The 25,213-nt window shown below is 38.5% G+C and overlaps 1 protein-coding gene across 1 annotated transcript; it reads right to left on the bottom strand.

Annotated features, from left to right (window-relative positions):
* Nucleotides 1-796: 796 nt before the first annotated feature.
* On the bottom strand, nucleotides 797-25,183 carry LOC104471673 (histone acetyltransferase p300-like; the record flags this gene model as incomplete). The annotated part of the gene is made up of 3 exons (XM_010087088.1): nucleotides 24,963-25,183; nucleotides 9,884-10,542; nucleotides 797-962 (listed from the first exon to the last, which is right to left on the bottom strand). Coding segments are annotated over exons 1-3 (919 nt in total), but the record flags the coding sequence as incomplete, so codon positions are not given.
* Between the last annotated feature and the right edge of the window lie 30 nt (nucleotides 25,184-25,213).

Here is a 25,213-nt window from a genome sequence, read left to right as displayed (position 1 = left end):
ACCTTAATGATTCTATGATTCTATGTTATACCCCTAACCAATTTAAGCTTCTCAAATAATGAGGCGAAGGCATTCAGCCACCAGTGTTAAGCTCAACCTAGGAAACCAAATGTTAAGACCTGTCATTTATAAGCTTGGCATATCCACTTTTTGGCCATCCACTTTTCCCACCACTCTTAACTTCCCCTTTCCATAAGTCCTGCTGCAATAACAGTGTGGAAAGGAGAAGACAAGAACCCTACTACAGCAACAACTGTCACGGAACCTCCAGCATCACAACTGTTGTGTGTGTTCATGTAATTCAGAACAGGAAGGAACACACAACTGAGGCTTCTAAGCCCTATCACAGGTAATACCTGTTTGAGAAGGGATACTTCTCTCTCCCAAAAGCATCAGGGAGTACAAGTAGGAGAACAATCATCAAGACAAAGTTACACTGAGAAGAAAGGGCCCAATACACCGACCAGAGAAGAAGGGATGGAAGAGGAGAGCAGAGGTGTTCAAACAGGTGGAAAAGCTCACTTCAGTTAAGGAGCTGCATTTCATTTTCTCTGCTAACAGGGTTTGAAGGTTGAAGAGTGGAGGTGCAGCTTATCAACAGAGGAAGCACAACTCAGCCCTCTCCTTCCTATCAGCCTTTTCAGGAGTTGAAGCAAATGCATTACGTGTGGATTCAGAGCACGCATTCACACTGGATATGACAGTTGCAAAAACTTATAACATGGCAACACCAGAGCATATTGCTCCACTTTGGTCTACTACAACATTTTCTGGAGACACCTTGCATTCTACTTACCATTTGCCCCAGGAACTGGCTTCTTGTCCATTGGAAATTGTGGTAAGCTATTCTGCAGTCCAGCTTTATTCTGCATCTGAGGCCCAAGTCCACTGGCTCCAATCTGCTGCCCGGTATTCTGACTATACGGCTGGCCATAAGGGCTGGGATTGCTCATCATTCCCATCTAGGAATCAAAATGGTAAGATGTTCAAGTAAGATAGCTTAAGTTCACAATGCAAAAGGCAAATGAATACTTCAGAGAAGCAAGAGCTATCACAGCCATGGACCAGTTGCAATACAATACTGATCCACATGCTTCCCCCGCTCCTTTACGTGCATGGTTTTACCCATCACACAACTAACTCCTCAACCAGACAGTTCCTATAAACACAGTGAAGCCAACTTACCAACCTTCAAGGTCAGTCTGGTTAGAATTGCCCTGATTATTTCTTTATAAAGAAAGATTTTGTTCAACAGATTTCTCATTTCAGCTTTCCCACTCACAAATTTGTACCATGGACTATATAACTCAACTCTGGAACACTTTTTCTGCTCCCTGTATCTTTGCAGACTTCAAACGGAGACAAATATGACCTTCATTCATATCAGCAGCATTTATCCCAAAAACCTCCTACCCTACTGTCAGCACTCCCACAACTCCTCTCCAGACAGCCGTAACAATGCATGTCTGCATTTTCAGTACACCGCCATTTTCAATGTAAGAATACACCATAGGCATAGGTAACACCACACAGTCACACAGACACAGTAACTCATTTGCAGTGAGCAGTACTAGAGGTCAAAGGAGACTGTAGGAAGGAACTCTGCAAACAATCTCTAAGGCCCTTACAACCCAAACCATTCTATGACTCTATGAAAACAAATCTATTGAACCATTCATCCACAAGGGATGTAGATTTGTATTTCATATAAGCTATATACACATATTCAACAGTTTTAGCACACCAGAATATACCACTTGTTGCCTTGGAATTCCCCAGAACCTAAAGAACAGTTAGGAGCAATCTTGCCAATAAAGTTTTTTGTCCTCCATTCCTTGCATTCCTATATATTTTTAATGGCAAATCTGGCCTTTTAGGACCAAAACAACTAGCCATACAGGACCATGAAAACAAGATTTTTGTTAAGATTACCAAGTTCTCACCATTACTCAGGCAGGATCCTCAAGGAGCCACAACATAATAACAAAGCCACAAAAAATACTTTAAAGAGCTGTATTGTTTCAATTCACATTAACATTTGACTAGACAATGTTCAGTCTCCTTGATGCTTTTTGGTTCAAGTCTGGACATTTTCCTGCATCCAAAGTGCATACAAGCTCCTATGGTAGGTTTGTTTCCAATCACTCCTACATTTATTCTCAAAGCATCCTCCCCTAGTAGAAACACCTTGTTTCTGCTCCTTACCAAACTTCTCCAACCTGCACAGAGAAGTAACCTACATGCCTGGCATTTAACTGCAATGAGTCAAACACTTTCCTTTTTCAGGTTGTAACATCTGCCAATCCATTATAATAGCCTTCAGTTTGCATTTATAAAATAAAGCAGCATCAAACCCAAGCTACAGGAAAAGGAACACAAAATTCACTAAACAACCTGCCACTTTAGACATCTGATAACCTACAAGTGAAATTCCCTTGAGGGAAGCCCCCCCTCCTCCATACACAAGCAATAACCATAATCACACAGCAGTAATTCATTAGAGAGCAATGAAAAGAATCTCTACCCATGGCAGATAAACAAACTATGCAATGATCAGGTAGATCTAAAAAAGCTTCCTTTCCTCTGCCTCCTTTGGCACCACCCCTGCCATGTCTCAATGAATACACACATGGTGACCGATGAGGCAGCTGTTGCCAAAAACAGAACAGGTAAGACTCAAACCCTTCCTGCCTCTCCCTCAGAAGACTAGTAAGATCTCATGTGCAAGTTGAGCAGAAGGGAAAGGGAAAAGAAAAACATAAGGAGTCAGCAAACACTTACAGGACTCTTCCCCATCGTCACTGCTGCCTCAAATTGACCAACAGGCTCAAGACTTAGTGAAGGACTGAACTGACAACGGGAATTATTTCCTTAAGAAATGTTTTTCTGCAAGATAGCCTGCTCCCTTTGGCTCCAGAAAGGGATTTGAAAGCAGGTACATCCCTCAAAACCAGAAATTTCTAAGCAAAGTTTTCAAGTTCATTAACAATCATAGCTCCCAAAGTTAGCTGACACCTGAGAGTATACTGAAAGCACAGACTATGTTGGCCATCACTAACACTGCCCCCACATGACTTCTGCAACTTATGCTGCTATCAGCCTTAAAAGAAACCTAACCAAGTAATTTGGAATTGAAGGCTGAAGCACATTTTCACACTCTGGTGTCATGGGAAGAAATCAAGATAGCCCACTCAGACAGCTGGGGACTTCAAACATTTATACCAAAGGATTCAGAATAACTATGGCATGATGAGACAGCCCTGTCCTGACTACAGGGGGAGAAACCCAAACCTAGACTTAAAAAAGCATCTTTGCTATGTTACCCAAATTGGAAGCTTTCCAATGAAACTCAGGGATGAGGTTTGACCATGCCAATCAACCTTTGTATCAGCAACACAGCTGGACACAAACTTTGTGAAGCATCTGGCTTCTTCAAATGTGCTAATCAAGCTGGCCCAGCACAAACATCTCTGATGTTTTCTCAAGCATGAGCCATTGGTGCTGTTTAGGGTGCAAAACCAGCCCCTTCAAACAATGCTGTCTCCATGGCAGAAACCAGGGCTCCACTCTCCCTAGGGCTGAGAACCATCACCCACCCCACCAAGGGGACTTCCTCTACCCTGCTGTACCCAGGGACCCGGAAGCAGACGACTACATGCCCAGTTCAGCCCAGCTGCTCCCAACAGGAGTAGCCCTCAGTTCCCTGTCTCAGCCTACAGGAGAGGCCAAGACCAGAGAAGCACAGGCCAGGCTGGAGGGCAAGTACGTCAAACTGACTCCAAAAGCCACACACTCAAGCAATGCCTAAGGAGGATGCTAAAAAAAGAAACATCTCAAGGTCTCCTGGAGCAAATTAGCAGCCATCACTTGGTCCAGGTGAGACTACCACCTGCCAGATTCACAGCTGAACCTCACAGCAATGCCCTCCAGTCCTGATGTCACAGACCCACTAACCTGACACCAACAACCTGCATGCAACTCTAGACTGAGTCAAGACAAGGGTCATTTGGGAGATTCTTCACCTGGCACAAAGTGGCCTTGTGACCCTGTCACAAGAAGCAGGAGCACGCTGATGTCATCTGCTGGGACATGTTGAGAAACATGAATAAAAGAAAACATCAAACAGGAACAAACTGATGACCTCACGACTACAGAAGGAAGATAAAAATAATCCTGTATAATTTTATCAGTAGGAAACAACCAGTAATGCTGAAATATAGTTCATCACCATATTAATGATCTCTTGGGAGTGAGGGGTAGATAAACAATTGAGTGCGGAAGAACCAGACAAAGAAAGTGGTGTTAGTACCACTGCATGTGACAGGTACAAGGCTTCATCTGCAATCCCAAAAAATACACAGCTGAATTGTAGCAACAAGTCAGCAAGTGCAACCTCTACTCACTCCTTCTCAGCCACCACCTCCTTCTAGTGCTCTTCCCATTTCTCTTCTTATCCATCCCATCTGTTGTTTTTCTTCCTTTCCTCACCACACAGCCTCAACTTACTTTCATCACATAAACAAGGACTTGCACACAAGGAAGAGCAGACAGAAATCCACATTACAGTAAAGGAAAAGAGGAAGAAACAAGGTAAACAGCAAAAGATGATGCATGCTAATAGGTGGCAAAGGTAATCTCAAATGGTTATACCTTCTACATACACAGCAGAAAACAACCGGACTTTCCTGCTTCCAGTGGAAGCAGGGGCTGTCATCACCAGAATGGTGGAAGACACACACCTCTCACCATGCAAAGGGCATGGATGACACAAGTTGAGGAAAGATCCTAGTTCATAAGACAAGCATGAGCAGCATCAGATAGGGCTGTTCAGACACTCCCCCATCTGAGAGGAACAACTACAAAAGTAGAGGAAATTGTTCTAATGCCATGAAACACATGCATCTTCAGTTCGAAAGGTCAGGTAAGTAACTCTGCTTGTAGTTTTACTGTTAGTAACACAGAGAACAAATTGAGGAGTAATACCTGTTACAGCTATGCACATAGACAGTACAAATATTCTACTGTTTAAAGTAACTTAAAGTTTTAATAATATTTAAAAATAACAGCTTCACTGACGGAGAAGGACAGTCTAATATTTGAAAGACAACTAGATACAAGCAATAGTATTGAACAATGACCAGTTTTGAGATTTGCAAAGATAAAGCATAGAGAAGTAATAGAATTAAGTTTTAATAACATTCTTCCAAATGATCCAACACTTGCAGTGTCAACGATGTGTCTCCATCAGGGTAACTGCAGCGCATGGACTAGTTTAAGACCACATTGATGGTATCTAGTATCTTTCCATATCTACATGTTCACAAGTTAATTAACTTTCCCAAAACAGGGAAGTTAGTTTTAGTAAATTCCATCTGGCTCTTTAAAAACAAGAATATATTGTACATCCCTTTGTAGTGCCATTCTACTGACTGGTAGAGCATTACTTGGACCCAGACATAACCTAACAACAAAATTGTGCCAGAAGTATCAGCTGCATTCTTTCCAAGGACTGTTATCAATCTTTATTCTTTGCATTTAACTGCATAATGTTTAAAGAAACCTATTGCAAGACACTAGCACTATTTCACTGCCATCTGTGCAAGAAACTGCCCCATCCACCCCAGATACTTAGACTCAAAGACAAGTCTTTACTGCTCCATTTCTCCCTCACAAACAAACATTCCTCCCTTACACTGGGATAAAGTGAGCCATTATCCATTTTTTCACCTTAGTTCACCAAAGAAGAAAAAGCAAAGGACCAGAACACACAACTACACTTTTAATGGATTACTGTACTTGCTCATATGGTATCCTTGGTCACAGAGTCTAACAGTATGGATAAATTTACCTGTTGAATCAAACCGCTAATGAAAATAATAACACCTTCTACATAAAATGTGCCTCTGAATAAGCTAACATGAAGGAACATAAGGTGTTTTTCTTTTTTTATCTAGTTTTACAATCTGAGGGTGATATAATCTTCAATCTCTCTGCAACTTTAAACAGAACTTTATTATTCTGAAATTTCTTATTGTTTTACTTAAAAGAAGCTACAGAGATTCTGAAGAAGTATATTTGTCTTTGTAAAATATTACTATTGATTCTTCTTAACAGAGGTTAAACTGATAAAGCAAATTTTATCCATTATAATAGGAGAGAACCCTGTACATACTCAAACAGTAAGCAAAACGACAAAGAATTACTACTGGAACTCTAAACATTTCAAGTAACTTCACATGCAAGTGAAATACATAGCAGAGGTAGTAGTAATGCCCTTACTAACCTGAACTGCCTTGACATCCATTTCATTACTTAAGTAACAGAATGTTTCTTGAATCAGTGCGAGATTAAATTTAAATGACCTGAAAGCCAGGTGAACTTGGTCACTTTATGATAGAGCACTGCTATCGCAGAAGTGCATACACCAACTTACACATAAAATACCCTCCTCCCCTAGTAAGAGGCTGGACAATACTGGGCACTCTTGACAGAATCTAGAGGAACAAACTGAAAGTTTTAACTAGATATAATTCCAAATAAAGAATGGTTCAAAATAGGAAACATTAATTTGTTCTTATAGCAAATTCAAGCTCTGTTTACTTTTAAATTAATCAAAGCTGTAAAAGTACCTAGTGAAACAAAAAGCTTGAAAAATGCTTAAACACTGAACGAATTAAAGCATTACAAACAATTTCCAAAACTCTATTTTAAGAGTAATAGGCATGTCTGTCACCCTCCTAACTTGCACACAAAAAACAAAAAAGCTACTCAAGAAAGCATAACTTGTTACAATTCCTTTCCCCTCCAAACTACCAACAGTTCCTTTCAGGCTAGACTTTCACAAGCATTTTTAAGCTGGTACTGTCACCAAAGCAGAGTCCACACCCTCCTCTCACTGGCAGTATAAACTCCTTTAATATGTCCCCTCCCTAATATCAGCACCAGCTTTCCAACTGATGAGTATAAATCAGACCAGAAAGACAACAATTCAAATTAAAACCTTCAAATTAAGGTTTTTTTTTCTTTTTCTTTCTTTCTTTCCTTTTTTTTTTTTTTTTTTTTTTTAAATGACCGTGTGGGTTTCAAGCCTGGATTAGTTCCTCAACACAGCCTGTCGTGCAACTAGCACAGAGATGGCAGGCAGACAGAATTCCTTCTTTGCATGTCAGTGACATCATACATAAAACTACAGCATTAGACCACAGGATGTAAGCGGCAGATTATGACAGCACAATTCTACATATATCAGGTGACCCCATATCAATCATTCACATTGACATTTGGGATTTCAAGTCCTAAAAAGTAACAGGTGCAACTAGAAAAGATGGGAAGTACATGGCTAACGAGGTTAGCAAGTGCTCCACTCTACTCCTAGCCAATGGTTTGGGAGGAGAGGAAGAAAACACTTCAGTAACTACACAGGACAACAGAACAAAGCAGAAAGGTAACCAATCTTGCTTTCCAAACTGACTGGCCACTTGAATCTCATCTTTAGTGCTAGAAGAGTATAACATCCTCCCTCACAATTAGTTAATATCACAGGAAACTCAAGCTATTCCTCCATACAAACCATTGCAGCCAACACACCTCTGTTTTACTGAGAGAAAACTCAGAGAGGCAATCCTCCCATCACCCAAAGGTGCTGACTTTGGCAAGCTAATGTGGTGAAGTTGAACACAATCAAAGTGTCTGGCCCATTTTTTTCTCCTCCCGAAGGACAGCTCCTGGTTAATGCACATTTTTTTGCAGTGCTGAAGGAAACCTACAGAAGTTATTACACTAACTCCCACACTAACAGCAACACTACTAAATTTACCAACTAAAAAACCCCTGGCTTTTAAAAACAACTGCTTAGGGTCCTCTGTTTTCATCTACTTTTTGAAGATTTGTAGGTGGGAAAAAGAAAAGCAGATGGGGGGGGGGGGGGGGAGAGGTAAAACAGTCAGACATTACTGTTGTCAGATTTTGCTAACTCCACTGCGCTAAGTGAAACACAGGCTCCCTGCCAACAACCAAACCAATTGAAGACATTCTGGAATTTCAGCCTCCATTTCGGACTGTTCTTTCTCATCCGGCAGTTTCAACTCCTTTATGAGGCTATACCCACTATACTTACATTAACAGTCTTAAGTTTTTCTTATCAGCAATTAAAGAACTTCTAAGTATTTTTAACCAGTCTAGAACTATGAACTAAAAACCAGAAGTTATTACATATTTGGTCTGAATATTCCCAAAAGCACAAAATGCTCTTACTTTATATGTAGAGTACATTTCAGAATTTAAGCAAGTGAGGAAGACAATTTACTTTTGGACTACATCAGGCAAAAGATTGATCTTGTGTCCTTTCTTTACTTCTAGAGAAATGAGTTTATGATAGTCCATAACCCTACTTTAGCTCTTGTAAGGATTAAGAAGTTGCATTTCACCCAGATATCCAATATGTCAATTTTTGACCTCTGAATACAGCTTTCTGAAAACCAAAGTATTATTTTTTTTTTCCAGACAAGGAATCATGAATGCGACATTATATAATTCCAATACAAGAATACTTCTAAGCAGCTACTATTTCTTTCCACTGTAAACTGCATACTAATTTTCTACTGTAGCAATCAAACTTTGCAACAACTTTCCTATCAGGCAAAAATACCTGAAATGACCAGGCCACACAATCAACTCGTCATTAGATACAGATACATATGTATCAGAACCATTGTCAGCAGCACACTGAGCTTAAGCAGACAGCTAATATCAAAGAACTTAATAATGTTCATGAGGCACTAAAATAATTTTACTTAATACAGCATAATTTTCATTTATGTTACTTACCATTCCAAGCCTTCCAAGTGGACTGACTTTAGGCATTCCAAGATAGATCTATTCAGGTATTACAAAGCACCTTGTAAAAACTTCCCCCTCATTAGCCAAGAAACACAAAATACCCACCTAAAGTGAACTGAAACACTTAAGTATTTTCTAGGCTTTTGATCAAAACACTTAAACATTGAGAAGAAATACTCAAGCGGCTCCCTACTCTAAAAAAGCTAATTGTGCATGACAAAAATTAAATGCAGACATCTCCTTGTCACTTAAACCACTAGGTCTTCTCTCATCTTTTCAGTGACTCATTACAACAACTTTCTTCCAATCTCCTAAATTACAAAAGCACATCTATTTCCCTCTCCAGTACAAAAAAAGATATTTTTCAGTTTTCTGGTTTACTCTCCTATAGACAAAGCCTTTGTAAAGTTTAAAACTAGAACTGAGTTGGATTAACAGTCTTTTAAGAACCCAACATTTGTCTTTAGGTGTTTACGCAAGCGTTCATTCTCCACCATTAACTCAAATACCTGTTTCTCAACAAATCCAATGTATGCACATACAGGGTATCATTGATTCAAACCTGTGTGTGTCTCTCAGCATCTGCTACAACACGAACACTCAGTGGATCTCAGACTACAAATCTTCTTGCTAAGTGTCACACAGAAAAAAGCACCACAACATCTGAAAAGTCCTGATGGATTCCCATCACACTCACAGTACCAGCATCACACTAGACAGGAAAATACATTAATGGACAAAGCATAAAACAGAATACTATCAAATTACTTTTCAGTGTTGTTGATAATCTATACTGCCACAAGATTTCTAACACAGGCCTTTTAATCTAGCAATAGTCTTGCCTGTTGTGCAAGACTCAATTTTTGCCTCCCATGACTGCCAAAAATTACATTTTACTAGCATATAAACTATTTACCATATGATCCAGGACTCTTAAAAGAAAAAAATCCTTTTATATAGAACCCATACTGCAGAAGAATACATCTTACAAAACTAAGTCAACATGAAGAAGGAAGGTAATAAACTCAAGCTTAGCTTGTCTTACCTTGTTCATAGCTCCAGGCTGTGGCCCTCTCAGTCCAGCCTGTCCTCCCATCTGTGGAGAGCCTTGTTGCAGTGTCTCAGCCAACAAGTTACCAGCACTACCCATTCCTGGGTTTGGGTATGGCATATTAGGTCGCCCTCTGCCTGCTCCGATTGAACCGTTCATGACTTGCCCCTGCATCATCCCCTGTCCGTTGCCTGCTGCCAACATCCCAGGATTCATGCCAGCATTCATCCCTGTGTTCATTCCCATGCCAGGCTGGTTAACTGGACTGTTTACTGTTGTCATCATGCCTGCTGTGGATTGAGCTGAAGGACCCTGGTTTGGTCCACTTGCACCCATTGCCATATTCGGAGAAGTCAACCCCGCCTGTGCCATGGGGCTTTTCACCATGCTGTTTAACATTCCCATTCCAGGACTATTTTGTTGGGTTTGACTGGCCATGCCCTGGCCAGGGCCACCAACCCCCATATTGAGATTTGGGGAGCTACCAGCCCGTAAAAGTTCAGACAGCTGCTTGTGTTTAGAGGCAGCATCTTGTGCCAGGCCAAGGCTGGTCTGCAGCTGATTAATGTCACCACCATTGGTGAGTCCCAGTTCTGTGGAGCTGATCAGTTCATCTGGCAAGTCATGTTCCAGATCAAAGAGTGATCCAAAATCTGAAAAACAAAACAAATTTTATATTATGTCAGAGCAATCAGTAGTGTCTTGAAGAATCTTGTTCATTAGTTTCTAGTTTTTTTATTTCAAGTAACTAGCAAAACTCCACTATGTTCCACCAAAATTCCCGCATCAGTCGTTACCAAAAACTATCCAATCTGTCATGATAAAAGTAATTTCTAAACTCTACAGAGTCTAAACTAAAGAAGACGATTCCACTTCACTCTCCTACAACCGTTGGTTTTGAAAGATCACTGAGTATCTCAGACTATGCTCTCTCAAGAAATTTGGCAAGAAAGGAGAGGAAAAAAAAAGTATTAAAAAAATCCCACAGAGTTAGCCAATAGAATTAGACAACAATTATTACAAAAATTAAAAAGTTGATAGGAAAACACTGTCTTTAATTTTTAACTTTCACTGGACTCTGTCACTTTTGAAACAGACATTAATATAGTAATGAAATTTCAAAAATGTTTACTATTTATAAAAATTAATAAATAGAGGTTTTGTTGTAGAGTTTTGCTGGGGTTTTTTTGTTTTGTTAGGTGTGGGTTTTTTTTTTTTTAATTTTTATTGCTGGGTGTGTTTTGTTGGTTTGTTTTGGTTTTTCTAAGTCTTCCACATCCAGTCATTCCCAGAACAGAACTGCAAGATTCCACTGAACTTCACTGGACAGCCAGTATCTTCCCACAATGAACACTGTCAGAAAAGAATCAACGCAACCCTCCTGGCCATGAAGCTATGAAAAAAACACTAGGATGAAAAAATCAAATTCACATCTCAAGAGCACATGCAAAGCAATCCCCAAGGTAACCAAGTGAAGAAAGATTACGATTAGGGTCATATAGATACAAGAATACTACACAGTACCCAGAATAAATTTGGTCAAGAAAACAAGAAGTTCGTACGTCTGTAGAAGCAGCATGCACCTTGATCTACAGTAGTTAAAAAAAAGCAACCTACTAAGTTTATGGCTAAAAGCTGAGCCACTGTGTGACATAGCTACGCATAAATAGGCAGTAAAGTTTAATATTTGGAATCTGAGAATACCTAGAAAAGGAGGTGTTTTTAAATCATAACTATTGTAATATTTCAGCACCACTTCTACCAGAAAGGTCATTTCATGGATGCTCTGCAGGAGGTATTGCACTGCATTTTCAAGAACTTCAGTCTAGATCTGAAATACTACTCTACCTCATCAAGGGCAGTTTTCTGGGGGTTTTTTTGTTGTTGGGTGTTTTGTTGGTTTGTTTTGTTTTTTTCTAAATCTTCCACATCCAGTGGAGGGAATTGACAAGGAAACGTCAATTACACTGAATTCTAGAGGCTGGCAAGATTACTTGGTCCAAAAACACATGGAAGAAGACTACAGTTAAACAGCACGGAAGTCAGAAAAGCTGATCAGCATTAGAAATCTGTTCACAGTGTTTCAGACAATACCATACCCAAACTGCCAAACTTCAGCACTAACAGAGTTTCTACAACTTTGCAACTGTTACCACAGATAAGATCATGACTTAAGAACTCTGAAAATATGGTATGAGGTTGGCAAAAATGCAGGTATACCACAACAGAGGGTATTTTATAACTCCATTTATATATTCATTACTGCAAAGTACCAGAGACAGAATGAAAATCTCCACTAAAGAACTATGTTTTAAACTAGTAAAATCAGTTAGCCCATTCTTCATTAACGTAAATCTTGTTCTAAAGTTACGCTTTGCAACACATACTAAGGACTATCTTTCACTTGCATCACTGGTATTCTTCAGCATGACTGTTATTTTTGAAGATTCACAAGTGAAGGAAGAATTGGAAGAATAAAGCTTTGTCCAAGTTCTCCTCCATTTAAAATTAATTTAGAGTTTTGTGTAGGTAGACTTATTTCAAAACACATCTCCTCCCCCCAAAATTACAATGCTCAATGGTTAGCTTAACAATTAAATATCAATGAACATGGGGAGAGTTGCAGTGGAAGAGACCCTCAAATGAGAGCAGAGATCAAGGAAATGGAGAAAGCAATCAAAAAAAAAATACACGACAGTTTAAAATAACTTCAACAGGCATCTTAAGATGTTGAAAGGACACCTTTAAAAGGCAAATGTTGAAGCATTATATTCAGAAAACACTCTGGCTAATAAACTGACAAACAGCCCATGAGTAAGGAAGGAGTGAAAAACATGATCAGTAATTCACAAATTAGTCTGCTGTCCAGAAAAAAAAAAAAAAAGAATTCTCCTCAATGATGAACAAACAAAAGTGAAAACGGAAGTTAAGTGTCTGGGAAGAACATGAGCCAGCACAAACCCTGTAGTTACAACACAGCCATAATGGCAGCACACAGCAATCTCCTATCTGCAAATTGGGAAATAGCTGTTGAGGCAAAGACATCCACACAGCTCAAAGTCCAGTTTTGTGACTGACTGTAGCTGGGGGAAGAACTTCTGCTCTTGAACAGACACAGCCTCCAAGAAAGGGCGAGTCACAAAACAAAACCCCCCACTTCACCTTTCTTGAGATCAGACCATTGCATATTAAGCCTTTCAGAAAACCACCTGGAAAGTGATTAGTAAATGATTAAATATGAAGAACTAATTACTCTTTCAAACCATCACAGAATATTTTCTCAGAAAACCCATTTACTTTATTTCAGATGTAACACCGCAAAAGGGCAGTGCAATTCTTTTTCTGAGGGACAAAGATTTGCTCATCTTTCTTCACAAGAAAACACTAATCTGTTTCTCTGAAGACTTCACTCTTTTTGAAATTCCCCCTCCTCATAAATGAGAAGATAACTCCAGCTTTAAGGCTTACTTGTTCATATCAACTGCAGTATTCAGGTACAAACCACCTAAATTCCTTGTTCTGGTCATTCTGTACCACTCGTGAACAGGAAGAAAAATGTCATAACTCAAAGTGCTTTTAATTCTTTTTATTAATGTCTCAAAACACAACAAATCAACAGCTACATTAAAAAAAAAGAAAAACACAATAAAACTAAAGGGTTGTGAGATAATCCCAATCGGATTACTTCTTTACATCAAAAAATGTAAACTGTTCTTTCCATGTAAGACTAACTTTAATCCCAGAGAATACACAACAGAAGATTCATCATAAAAGAATACTATCAGCTACAAGCCAAAATCATAAGTAGTAAATACGAACAGTGCAATATTCTCATGTGAGTTTGCTCTTTTCGTAAGTCTTTTCCAAAAACAAAACTTCAAAGTCTTCTTCAGCCAGCAGACAAACAACAAAAAAAGAAAAACTCTCAGTTTTTTTTTTTCCATAGTCTGGTCAACTATGCATTTTTAGACAACTTCCAAGACAGAAATGTTTGGATAAAGGAGACCATAAAGATCAATAAGGCTTTGTGCATATCTATCAACAGTTGCAACCCATTTCACATTCTTTTACATACAACATGTACCCTAAAGCCTACTGTAGAGAGTTCTACCTACAACCAATCCCAAAACCGACAAGGCTGGGACAAACAGCTCAGAGAGTACATGAAAATAATGGCACACGCACTCACACAAGAACAAAAGGCATAGCTTAAGACAATGGTGATAAACATTCAGAAAACTGATTGACTTTCCAATACACTGAGTCCAGTGTACTTGCTAACCTTACAATCTGTTTCATTAAGGATACACACAAAGAATTCTTACTAAGAAAATAAAGCTTGTGAGAAGGTGAAGGAGGCATATTAGTCCTGCAAAGGTTTGCCTACCTGATTCATAATCCCTAGAGATCTTACGACATAATCAGACACAGAAAAAAAATGGGATGTAACAGAACAAATAGTATCTGGCCTAAGAGCTCAAACACATACAGAAATATGCAGGCAGTAAGCGGTAGAGCTAAATCTTGATCTCAGTAGAGTGGCACAGAGTGATTCCACATTATGTTATTTATTGTATTAGTACATTTCTTTCCATAGGTAACAAGATGATATAGAATAGAATGCTACTGCCATTAAAATTCAAAGGAAACAGAAGGAAAGTACCTCCACAAAACAACATCTAAGTAGATAATCAGAAAGTCTTAACCTGAGATACTCTCAATCTGCAAAGGCAGATAACAATTCATTTTAGGAACTGTACCACTACTGAACACTTAAGTAAGTCTTTTTTTGTAGAGTCAAGAAACTGGCCTGACTTGCCCTGGCTGCATTAGATCTGCAATGAGAAAGTGGGTCAAAAGAGACAAGTAGATGGAACAGGCCCATTTCTTTCAATGGCAGTCCAGTTAGACTGGATTAAGTCATGTAAACTGCACCCTAAACTGTGAGAAAAAAAACCAACTTCACAAATCAGTGTGCTAACTTGTGTGGCATACTACGGATTACTTTCTTAGTTTTGGACCCTGCTTCTAAGAAGTCTGCCTTTGACAGTGTTGTGGTCTGCAAGATGCAAGCAAACTGCTGGCCTGGGTTGGAAACCCACCTGGCACCAAAAAGGACTTTAAGCTAGTACAGATTCAGAGTGTGCAATCAAAATCCTTAAGTCAATAACACATTGATGCCTTATCAAGTGATCAATTTTCAAACAAGTTACAAAATATTTATTTCAAGATAATTTTACCAGAAGAGTACCTGGCAGCACCAGTGATGTAACAGCTCTGCAGGCATGCAAGGCAAGGCAGCGATTTCTGACAATGCTTACAATGCAAGGAAAATATATCCATACTAGCTACCTAGCAAAGAAATTGACATGGGGGTTCAAGCAGCACATGCCAGTTTCTTTTGTGTGCTTTCTAGCCTACAGTCATGATTCAGTCATTTTCTTATTTCTGGATTAAGACAACAGACTTATTCACCTTTCAGAATATAACAGGCATTTCTATCAATATGGCGATTATCTGGTTCTAGCAAACAGGCTTCAGTGAATAATAGCAGCTTTCCAAGAACCTGCCCACATGCTACAAAATACCAAGAACGCTTAACTCTTGTGTACTGCACCCTCAAACTCAAGACATTCAAGCATTCAGTCTCAAAGAAGAGTTGGTACATCTGAAAAAGCAGCATCATGCATGGACAGTGATGCCTGAAGAACCCTGCGTGACAGACATGTCAGGACAATGACTTACCCCAGTGCTTACCTTGTTGCTGATCTTACAGAGATACGAGAGTACAGTTCCTGTCCCTGCATCCCATTTATTATATTATATTCTGGACACAGACACATCAAATTAGAAAGCTGCTGAACAGTCAACTTTTTGCACAAATTTTTCTGGGCTCCAGAAACCTATCAGTGGATCAAATTATATCACAGTCCTTAGGTTCACCATGAAACAAGTTGACAAGGCTTAATACAGGACACTGAATACAAAACATGTATGTTACAGGGTTGACAGGAGCCACAGATGATGTTGGGACTACACAGAAAACATACCTTTGCTGCACTTTCAGACAAAGAATAACAATAAGCTCCTGAGGTCAGTATCTTCCCTGCATGGCAACATTGAAGCTATACAGGAACCAAACAGGGCCTAGATATAAGGGAAAAAGCGCACAGAGGATACAACCAACATCCCAGAGAAACCACACATTCAGGCTTGCAGTCAAGCATCAGCATTACAGGCCCTGAAATGTAGTGTCTGAAATGCCCTGGAAAAAGAGCCAGAACTTAAAACACAAAAAAGACAGAACAAGATAAGGAGACACATTCTCACAAGATGATTCTCAGGTATCCACGAAAATGCAGATGCAAGGGTAAAGCACAGACATGAAACAAAGTGCTCATAAAGAAAGTCATCAATTCCCAAGGCCTCTGCAATAGCAGAAAATTAAGCTGGACATGTTCAGACAGCTTCACTGAAGGAAAAAAAAACCAAAAACACAAAGCACATCTAAGAAAGAGGCAAAAAGTCTAAGATTCCTACCAGGTGGGTGTGAGAGAATTTTGCTATATGGTATTTTGGAGATCAGATTTATTCTTGCCATTAAAGCCCATTATTAAGGCTTTTCATGTAGATCCTCTGTGAACTCACAATTACCCAATGGTAAAACAAATTCTGCCAAACCGTTTCTCCCACCTTAAAATGTAGAGTTAAATTAATCTACCACTTTGATGCAAGACAAAGGGGCAAAAAGTCAACATCAGCCTAAAATACTAAGGTCTATACTCATCACTGCAAGTAGTACTTCGAAAATCCTAGGACATCAGTCCCTATATAACCCTAATCATCAAACAACCCCCAAAGTGGAAGTATGATGCAGAGGTCTTCACTATCACTTATGCAACAGCAACTGAGAATTCTTATTCCGTATTACGCTACTTGGGTAACGGTGTCTTCAGCATTAGACTTCAATATTAATTCTGTTCCCAGCAAGTAAGTAGGGAAGCACTGCCTCCTTCCTTCCCTGCTAATCCTGAAAAGACCTGAATTTGATACTTCGAAGTATAGAAGCAGAAAACACATCTAAAAAGGACATATTCAAAACCTCTGGAAAACAGTAAACACAAAGGCATAAAACATGTTAGGTCACCATAGCATACAACTTCAGGCACAGATTTTTTTTAAAACCAACATTTGTTAGTGAAAAAGTACACACACATTATTTTGTTATTAGTTGTAACAATCAAGTATAAACATTTTACAAGCGTAAAAAAAGGATCATTCTAAAGAAGCAGCAACTTATCACTCAACATCTCTCGAAGACTATTTTAGGACCTCACTCATTTCATTTTTTCTAAACTATCCTAATCCCTATTCAAACACTGGTATAGAAAACATCAACTCTTGCTTAAGGAAAAGTCTGAATGCTGCAAAATCTCAATAATCTGCAAGTTTAAGTCTTACTTGTCCCAAACTAATATCAACAGAAATGCCAATTTTCATAGATTCTGGCTGATGCATGCTTTTTGCACCTTAGAAGAAAAATTGTATTTACAGAAAACTTTTCATTTTCATTATCATCTTCAGAGTTCTTCAAGAACCAATATTCAGAGATACAGAGGACAGCAGGTGTTCACCAATTAAATCCATAGTGAAAAGTCAATGGTTATGATTTTGGAATACAGAACTGTAGCTGTTCTTGGGAAACAGAAGTGGTGTAATCATATGGAAAAGACTGGGTGAAAGAACCAAGACAGGGTATATTTAATGTTTTAACATCACTTAAGGGGAAATTTCAGAGACACTGTTGTTTTTGTACCTGCTTATTACCTCTTACTTAACACAGTGCAAAGTCTTGCCATCACTGATGACCCAAATAAAATGAAGTTTTGATATTTTAATTGCAAAATGCTGAAGTCACACAGTTTATAATTTCCTTGTGAACATGTTGCTATTTGCATAAATTTCATTGGATTACCTTTAGTGAAAAGTCTCTAAATTTGTATTCTTATTCCCAAGATTATCCTCTGTATGCTACTGAAATTCCCACAAGACCACCTTAAGTCACCTACTGTTGGTCTGTGGTATCATTAAATAGTAAGAATGCCACTTCAGCTGGGAGCCTGATAAATTGTGGACCACCCTGCATACAAGTCTGGAAAGTTAGAGGTGCCTTGTCAGTCTGCTATACTGGTGGGAAAAATGGGTACATGCAGATAGGAAAGGATCACCCACACGTGCACAAACACTCCGAATCATTTTCATTTTAGAAGTGATTACAAATCAGTTTCAAGAAAAGAGTAAAGTTTACTTCATTGTGGAGTTTACAACAACGTTGAAATGATGCAATCTGCATATACAATTACCAAAAAGTCAGTTTTCTGAGTATTACTGCCTTGAGTTCATTCAACATTACTCCCAAGTAAAACCATAAAGTAATGCTGAATTCATGTACAAAAAATATACAAGTAAACAAAAAACAGAAGTCAGCAGATCAGACTTCTTTTTCTTGAACCAGTAATTCCCCAGAGCTCCTGAAATTATATCCAGGAATAAGTAAAAGGCAGACTAGCTTCAGCAGAATTTGTACTGTGCAAGTCATATGCCAGCATTTTGACAGAATTTTATTTTTTATAAGAATTATAAAGAAGGAAAAAACCTGACAATTAGATTATTTTAGTTCATTACCACAGTAAGAGTAAGTTTTTAGAGAGACTATCTAGTCACTTGTATTTGGGAGTACTACAAAGCAAGAAACAGTAAGTCATGATTCTGCAAGCAAACAGATACAGTTCAAAACTCTACTTACATCTCTTATGGAGAGGCAACAAAAGGTGCAGCAGAGAGGTATTTCACACCACCAAATGGTAAAAAGCAAACTATCTCACACCAATAATAGAAAATAACCTGTGCTCGTTTTGAAAGTCCTGTACCTAACTTGCACTTTTTTGTGAAAATCCTAGTTTAAACCACGATTTCATCTCGTTGCTGTTTCTGTAAACACACCTGACATCGCCGACTAAACCACAAGTTACTATGATTTGAGTTAATCAGAATTCAACACTCCTTTTTCTGATTTTCTTTAAAAAGTTTTGTAAGAAATGCATACTTGAAGAAGAATATAGCACATCAAATTTTTAAGAAATCTTTAAATATATTTGTAAGTCAATCCATTTTAAGGAAACTTGTTGCTATTTAGGAACAGAACAAAGTCATGTTGTCAGATACATCACTTACTGCTCAGGGAGAGAACTACTGTGAATTGCCCTAGCTCAAGTCGTACTTTAAGCTCTACAAGTTCAATGTAACCACAGAAGTTTTTTGTCAGTACATACATCCATATGCAGAGACAGATGTATTTTACTTCAGCCTGCTGCCACAGTTTAAATAAAGACAGAAAAGCCAAATCTTTGGAGACAGGTGTGCATTGTTCATCTGTCAGTGAAGTCTACACAGCAAAATAACTCCATTTGTCAAATAATAAATCTAAATGACTTTGGCCAAGCCCTCTCAGAGGGGGCACTAGTTCGGGTGATGAGAAAGGTTAAAGTAGTGTCACTACATTGTCGGAACAAGCACTGGTAGGCAGCTCCTCCTAAAGCAGCTAAGCAAGACACTGAGGCGACACACTGGAGATAATCAAGCAGCCTACAAAGAAGATGCAAGAAATACACACTAAACCATACAAAATTAAAATCTAATAATAAAATAATTTTCTCCAAGTTGTAAAGGTACAAGAAACCAGAATTCCTACAGTAGAAGTTCAGTGTTTATCCCCAGTACCTTATGAAAACCCACATCCCCTACAAATTTACACTAAACCCTAGAGTCTGCTTAGACCCTTCCCAGATAAACTTTGGTTTTCTTCAAATACACAACTGCCCCATAAACTGAACTAGGGATCCTCTAAACTAAATCTAAACCCTGCTCTAGGATCATGAGGGACAAGATGCAAAATATTTGTAGTTTTGGTTTTTTTAAAATCTAGAATTTGAATTCCAAAGTTCAGCAACAAAGGCTTTCCCTGCAACATCAAACTTGTGAATCTGTATTTTTAAACTGCAACTGTAAACTGGTTTTCTAGTTTCAAATACTTTTTTTATTTGTAAGTGCTGAAGATTCAGTTTTACGTCACAATATGTACAGTCCTTGTGTTCTAGTGGATATTTATTTTTTTAAAAAATTAGGTACCTTTCTAAGACTGCGCAGAAAAAGTTCATACCTGTGTCAGAGACACACACACAATCCAGTTGGTGAAAGGGTCAATAAAAGCAAAGATCTAGCAGTTCGGAAATCTATGAGGGTCAAAAATCTGCAAGATTTTCTTTAGAAAGTTACTAAGCACCATATGAATGATCGGTTTACTTTTTAAATAAAATCTTTCAGTCTTAAATTCTCTTAACTTAAATTTATTCCTAACGCAGTTACTTCGAGAACCTATTTAGCTGCAAGGCAAAGTCGCCCATCTTTGCCACACAAGCATCCACCGCTGCAATACAGTATATGCCGTCCATCAAACCATATTTTAAGGCATCTCTCATCTCACAACAAGTAATACTTGTGAAAAACAAAACACAACAGAAAGAAGTGGGTCTGGTCTCAGCAAGAAGGGATAAAAATATTTAACTGATGGCTGTAAGTTAAATGTAACTAGTTACTTGGTCTTAAATATTAACCAGAAAACAAATTTATGGAAAGTTTGTTATTTTAAAAGTAGTAAATACAAACACTAGGGAAAAAAAAAACCACAGCTGTATGAAAACAGAATTGAGAAACATGCATATGCCTCTGATACGCCTCTGCAAAAGGCAGTGAGACAAGATTAATGTGATTCATTTCGAGCAAAGAAACATCCTGAAACATTTGGAACAAATGAAAGATGAGTATCAGTCAAAATTGCAGTAGTCCAGGAGAGAAGTTTAGTTACAAGTCTCAGACCTTTGATGTCAGAGAAAGCAAACTTTTAAAGGTCAGAAGCAGTTCCTGAAAAAAAAGGAACATACAAACTTTACAAAAGACGGGTACTGAAAGAGAGATTGAAGATGTGCTATTATTACCCAGAAAAACACAATATTTGGATATAGGAAACTGAGGGATGTTAAGGCAAACACAAATATGTACACTGATCTCTGATACAACATACGTGCCAACTAATTGTAGAAAACTGACTTCCAATGTTACAGAAGTCGAAACACCAAGCACTTAAAATCCTGTTTTCAGATCTAACAACCCAAAGACATGACAGAAACTATACAACCACGCTGTGGCAGAGTCTACTCCATTTTTATTCCTTGACGAAGCACAGCAGTTCTGAACCCAGAGCCTGAAAAGCTTTCTTAGTTCACAGAAAATACGTTACTTCTGAGGGGACTCTGTAAAACATGATTAAACTCTCCCTTCCTGAATATACCACATAGAAATCTGTATGTAGCAATTTCAGCACACCTGCATTACTGCAAGAAAAAAAATTGAGAGGTTCACAAATAAAAAAGCCAATTAATAATAATAAAAGCCAATTAATAATAATAATAATAAAACCCGACTGTTTTTAAGGCATTCAGTTAAAAACATATCTTTATAAAAGACCTCCACACATTTACTCAAGGAGATAACTCTTCAGGATGCACTCATTCTGTATAGTGCAGGGAATAGACTGGTATATACTAGTTCACTAATTCAATGTGTAAGAAAGTCCTGTTAGACTAGGTGCAACATACCAAAACAATGTTTCTACCACTAAAGAAAGGTAAGCAAAACCAGCCACACTAGCAAAGTACTTATGTCAATGTAACCATGCTAGTACAGAAGAGCTGTGCTGGCACTGATTGTCACAAACTCACATCCCATACTAAGGACACTGTACCAACAAAAGGTGACCCCGCTGTAGAGTTGTAATGGCTCTGAGAAAACATCTGGATAAGATATACATATGATTACTACTCTTCTTTGCAAAAAAATATTTAAATTGGAAAAAAAAGTTGTAGAAAAACTTTTTAAGGGAATCCACCCAGTCCTGCTCCTGAAGTTATTCTAGAACTACACAACATTCAAGAAAAAAGTGACCACTCAAAAATTCTAATATACTACACAACACCGACAATACCAAGACTTTCTAAATCACTTCAACATGTTTATTACAAAATGTTCTACAAACATTTCAGTTTCCCTGTAAGCCTATGTTATTCTTACCTCACAAAGAAGGAATTGGCATTAATAAAGCAACCCAAAACTAAGCTAATACAATATGTTCTACAGCAAAGCAAATTCTGAGCAGGCAACACACAAACCATTTAAGACTTTTAAGACAGAAGGAGATGCAGCACTGCAATGACAGTGGGAAATGTAACTATATTTGGCTGCTACCAATAAATCAAACGTATTAGGACAATCTTTGACGTCTTCTTTCTAGAAGAAAACCACAAACATTTGTGTTTAGGACATTCCAAGCCCAGAATACCAGTATCATCCAGGTCTACGGTGAAAACATGGGTGAATCAGAGACTCAACTTAGTGCTACAACAGTATTCCAGATTAAGAAATTAGTCAAAAAGTTAACATCAAAAGAAACACAAAGATCCACTATGCACATGTGCTGGAAAAAGTTTCATCAACAGTGCACGATTGTTACATTTCTTCTTCCCTCCCTCTAATGATGCTGTGAATCTAACAGTGTTAAAAAGAGTGCTTGAGTAAGTACATAAGCACCACGCTATTTATTTTCTATAATTAACTAAGGAGTGGGGACAATATAACAGATTCTATAAGTGGAATTTACTTAATAAAAGCTGCTTGCACTATTTCAAGGCAAATTTACGGAGCAGATAGGTTAAAAAAAAAAAGTAAATTTCAAAGCAGTTTCCCACAACAGCAAAAATGGGACAGAACAAATTGCAGTCTCTCATGCAGCAAATGGAAAAAATACAACGCTCAAAACATGCTTACTGGTGAAGAGGTTTGATTTTCTTTAATTAAAGAAAAAGGTATATGTTAAAAACACAGAAAGTGGAACTGTCACAAACCCAGGTGATAAGTTGTCAAGAAAAAAAAAATAATCCAGAAGCATAAGAATCTTTTAATTGTTTTTATGTAGCATATTTGAAGTGTTTGCACCTCTACAAACCTCTGCATAGCTATCAGATGATGACAAATCTCACTCTTTTTGTGCACTACTGAAACTGTCCAACAATCCCTAGTGTTTCATCACAACTGTAAAAAGTTCATTTATTAAGCTGCCCACCAAACTAATAATTAAAATAGACTAAGTATTCTGTGAAAATCTGCACCTGCTAAACTGAAATATGTTCACTAATTATCCGAACCTTATCTGATCACAAAGGTCTTCACTTAGATACATGTGTTCACCTGAGTCAAAACACGCCTTTAACTTTCATATTTTTTCAACTATCAGGACTTCTCTCACAAAATACAATTTTATTTCACCTTTCTAAACAGAGCAAGATAACCACTGTAAAGACAAATTAAAAATTGTTACTGAGTTAAGTACTGGTTTCCGAGTTTGGCACAAAACCCCAAACAAGTAGCGCTAGCTAAAGAGTGGCTTCTCCAATGCTCCTCTACTCTCCTACTAGAGACCTGTTGATATTAGGAATAGTCATGTCCTCCAGTTGCAATGTAGTATTGCCTGTATCTAATATGCTCTAAAAGTTACACACAAACTTTTCAAAACTAATACATCATTCACCAAGAACAAAGAAGACAAAAATCAAGATGTTAAAGATTATTCCAAGTAGAATCACACTCACTGCTTAAGCAAAAACCAGCTACTAAAATCTTCTGTTTACTGTCAAATGAGGAGCTTTTTAAAAACAAACAAAAAAAACCCCAAAACACTAAACAAACAACTCTTTCTTGCCAGTTGTTAACTGCACCGAACAAGACCACCGCTGGCTTCAGAAATGCCACCACTCACCAGACTCTGGCAGGAGGAGGCCTCCTCCACACCCCATAGGCTATGAAGATCTAAAGTGCGTTCAAAGAAACTCCTGTGGTACAGGTAACCAAGTACTCTCATAGCAAAATGACACCAAATACTCATCTGCTTCACAAAAAAGCATTAAAAGGCTGAACAGTCCTTTGTTACTCCCTCGCCCCTCCCAGTACAACCAGTTCATATTTACTAGCAATTGGGACACCTATGACTTCCAACCTCTCAAATGCCTTCGCAGCATCACCAAAGACCTTTGCAGGGCTGCAGAGAAGCCCTTTTATCTTCACAGCCCTTAAGTCTACAGGGGAATTTCAGACATTTTGGTCTTGCAGCAAAGAAATGGGAGATGCAAGATGAAATACGCTCCATATTGATTCTCAGTTCAAAGAAGGTGAAATAACATTTCATTTCTAAGAAGATAAAGAGTCTCGATAAACCTTATGCCCCAAGTTTGGGATCTGGATACCGGTCTTAGCTGTTTTTTCCTAAAGTTGATGGTCTATTTGAATCAGAAAAGCAGTTTTTAGATATCCTTCTGCAAGGAAAGGTAAGAAAGACTGTAAAAAGTAAATCAAACAAGCAGACTGCATGTAAGAAGAAAAAAAACAGCAGAGAAATAAATCTCGTTGCTAAACCAGCTGTAAAAAACTCTTGTATATGTAAAATAAAATAAGAAACATAACGCAATTGTGTGTACGAACATACACATGTCATTCAACAATGAAGTGTACAAAAGCATCATCTTTAGCACTATTTTGTATTTCTGCAACTGGCATTAAAGGTATTATGCTTATCAAGGAGCCCAGTAATAATTACTATTGTGAAAAACACTAAAATGACGAACTATTAAGTCTTATCTACAGTTGATCAAAAGCACAGTAAACTGAACAGCTTTGCTTTCAATCACATCCAAAAAAACAGAAGGGCAGAAACATCGGAACACCCTCCCTATGCCGTTAATATCGATAGGTTCAAACCGAGCGAAAACGGGAAAAACAGACAGAAAGGCCGAAGGCAGGGCACGAGTTAACAGCAGCAAAAGGGAGGTGGAGATTTAGGCAAGAGGAGAGAAAAAGGCAGTAACTGCGGCACCGAGAGGTGGGGAGGGCCTGGGCCCCCGAGACTGACCTGTGCCGTCGCTGGCGGACACGGAGAGCGCCGGTGAGGAGAGTTTAGGCCGCTTGGCTGAAGGCGGGCCCGGCTCCACCACATTCTCGGCCATTTTTAATTCTTTTTTAGACAATCGCTCAGAGCAGAGAGACGGTAGGGGGTAAACCCCAAAATCTTCACCTTCTTCTCGGGCCCCGAATCAGCTGAAGAACAACAATAACGCCGAGAGCGAGCGAGGATGATCTGGCGCAGGAGGGGGGCCAAGTTCC

The sequence above is a fragment of the Pterocles gutturalis genome, unplaced genomic scaffold (assembly GCF_000699245.1).
Source record: "Pterocles gutturalis isolate BGI_N339 unplaced genomic scaffold, ASM69924v1 scaffold42791, whole genome shotgun sequence".
Lineage (NCBI taxonomy): Eukaryota > Metazoa > Chordata > Aves > Pterocliformes > Pteroclidae > Pterocles > Pterocles gutturalis.
This window is presented reverse-complemented; position numbering and strand designations above follow the sequence as displayed.